Consider the following 1,616-nt stretch of genomic DNA (forward strand, 5'->3'; position numbering starts at 1 on the left):
ATGCCAGAGATATTCTCACCGGTTGGATCAGGCCAGAACGATCCGTTCGCCGTTTATCCTTTTACCAGCTCAAATGACGACTGCAAGCTTTTTCAATTTTGTGAGCCTTCCGCCAACTTTACCTGAACAGGACTGCTCAACTTATGACTTTCTGGCTTAGTTCACAACGTCGTTGCCGAGGTCATATATGGCTATGGGCCAGCAGCACCACTGTGCTACCTACGATCGGTAACACATCACTTCGTCCACGACGATGCCATTGTACAGCTGATTCTAGCTTTCTCCAGTTTCGCTTGGTCGAGTCTATCCATGGAGAGAAAGCGGTACGAACGAACAGGCGTCATTCATAAGGCCAAGGGGATCCAGGCTCTGAATCGACGACTCGGGGAGCCTCACCATCTCATCTCAGATAGCGATATTCAAGCAGCAATCATAATGTCAGCAATCGAGGTGGGCATATCGAGTGTTTCTTCCCTTTCTGCCGGTATTGGCCGGAACTGATGCGATAGTAATTCTAGGGCCGCGCGGGAAACTTGAAAGCTTTCAAAATTCACGCCTCAGGAGCACGCTCCATGATCAAACTCCGTGGAGGCTTGGACAAACTGGACCCCCTGCTGGTATGGCAGATCTGCTCGTAGGTACATTTCAAGCCACTGCCCACCGATGGTGGAGAACTTCGCTCAGCTACTTACCTCTAATTTCTCAGGAGTGAATCCCGTATTTTTGAAGTAGTCGGGGTTGAGATGTTTCCTTGCACCGACCGCCACTTTGGCCGCTTTCTCTTACGATGTCGACCAGACGTTGCTGTCTGCCATGCCGCATTCAGGAGGAAGTCTGCGGCTTCGAAGCCGCCACTGGAGGAGATTGAGAATTTCGTTGAACCCCTCGACCTCCCACCAGACCTCTTCCTCTCAGCCTGCGTCACCGAGTTCGTGATGGTTACAGCCCAGTTCCAGGAGCTTAGTGAAGAGAGACTCGGGTATCGGAGAAATCCGAGTCCAGGTGGTTGGCGAGGCTTGTCGTTCGCACCTACACAATGGGCGTCAATATCAGATATTTTTTGCTCCACACTCCACCCGATCCTAAGCCCGAGTCGTCAGATACTAGAATCCGTCACGATCAGCCAGAACTCGACAGCGTCCGAATTGTACACCCACGATACCACCAGATTGATCTGTCTACTCCATATTCACACTATGCTGTGGAGATACAGAGACAACCCGACGCAGGCGGAAATATATATGCTACGGATTGAACTTGAGATCAAGCGGAACGGATTAGGTGCAACCAAAAGCCTAGACGCTCTGCACTGGGTTCTTGTTTGGATATGTTTGAATAGCGATGGATTGCATCCAGACCAAGACGAACTGGGGTGGAAGGAGCTCACGAGAATGATTGCCCGCCTCATGCGCGTTGCGCGATGCTTGAGTCGGCGCAGCTGGAAGATTCTGGAATATGCCTTGTTTGAAAGCCTTGGGGCAAGGCGGCGGCTCTACCTGGAAGACCTTGATGCCACACAGGAACCTAGCAAGCATCCTGAAGAGGAGATCGAGTGGTTGGAACCCGAGGTTGTATGGGAGGAATCCATGGCTGAGCCGCCTTCTTGGGAAGGGTAG

At 51.7% G+C, this 1,616-nt stretch overlaps 1 protein-coding gene across 1 annotated transcript; it reads left to right on the top strand.

Moving 5' to 3' along the window:
• Positions 1-1,616, top strand: PV08_00190 (uncharacterized protein; the record flags this gene model as incomplete). The annotated part of the gene is made up of 4 exons (XM_016374557.1): positions 1-100; positions 161-450; positions 519-634; positions 707-1,616. 4 exons carry the CDS (start codon positions 1-3, stop codon positions 1,614-1,616), a joined length of 1,416 nt encoding a protein of 471 aa, XP_016239833.1.

Source organism: Exophiala spinifera, assembly GCF_000836115.1.
Source record: "Exophiala spinifera strain CBS 89968 unplaced genomic scaffold supercont1.1, whole genome shotgun sequence".
Classification (NCBI taxonomy): Eukaryota; Fungi; Ascomycota; class Eurotiomycetes; order Chaetothyriales; family Herpotrichiellaceae; genus Exophiala; species Exophiala spinifera.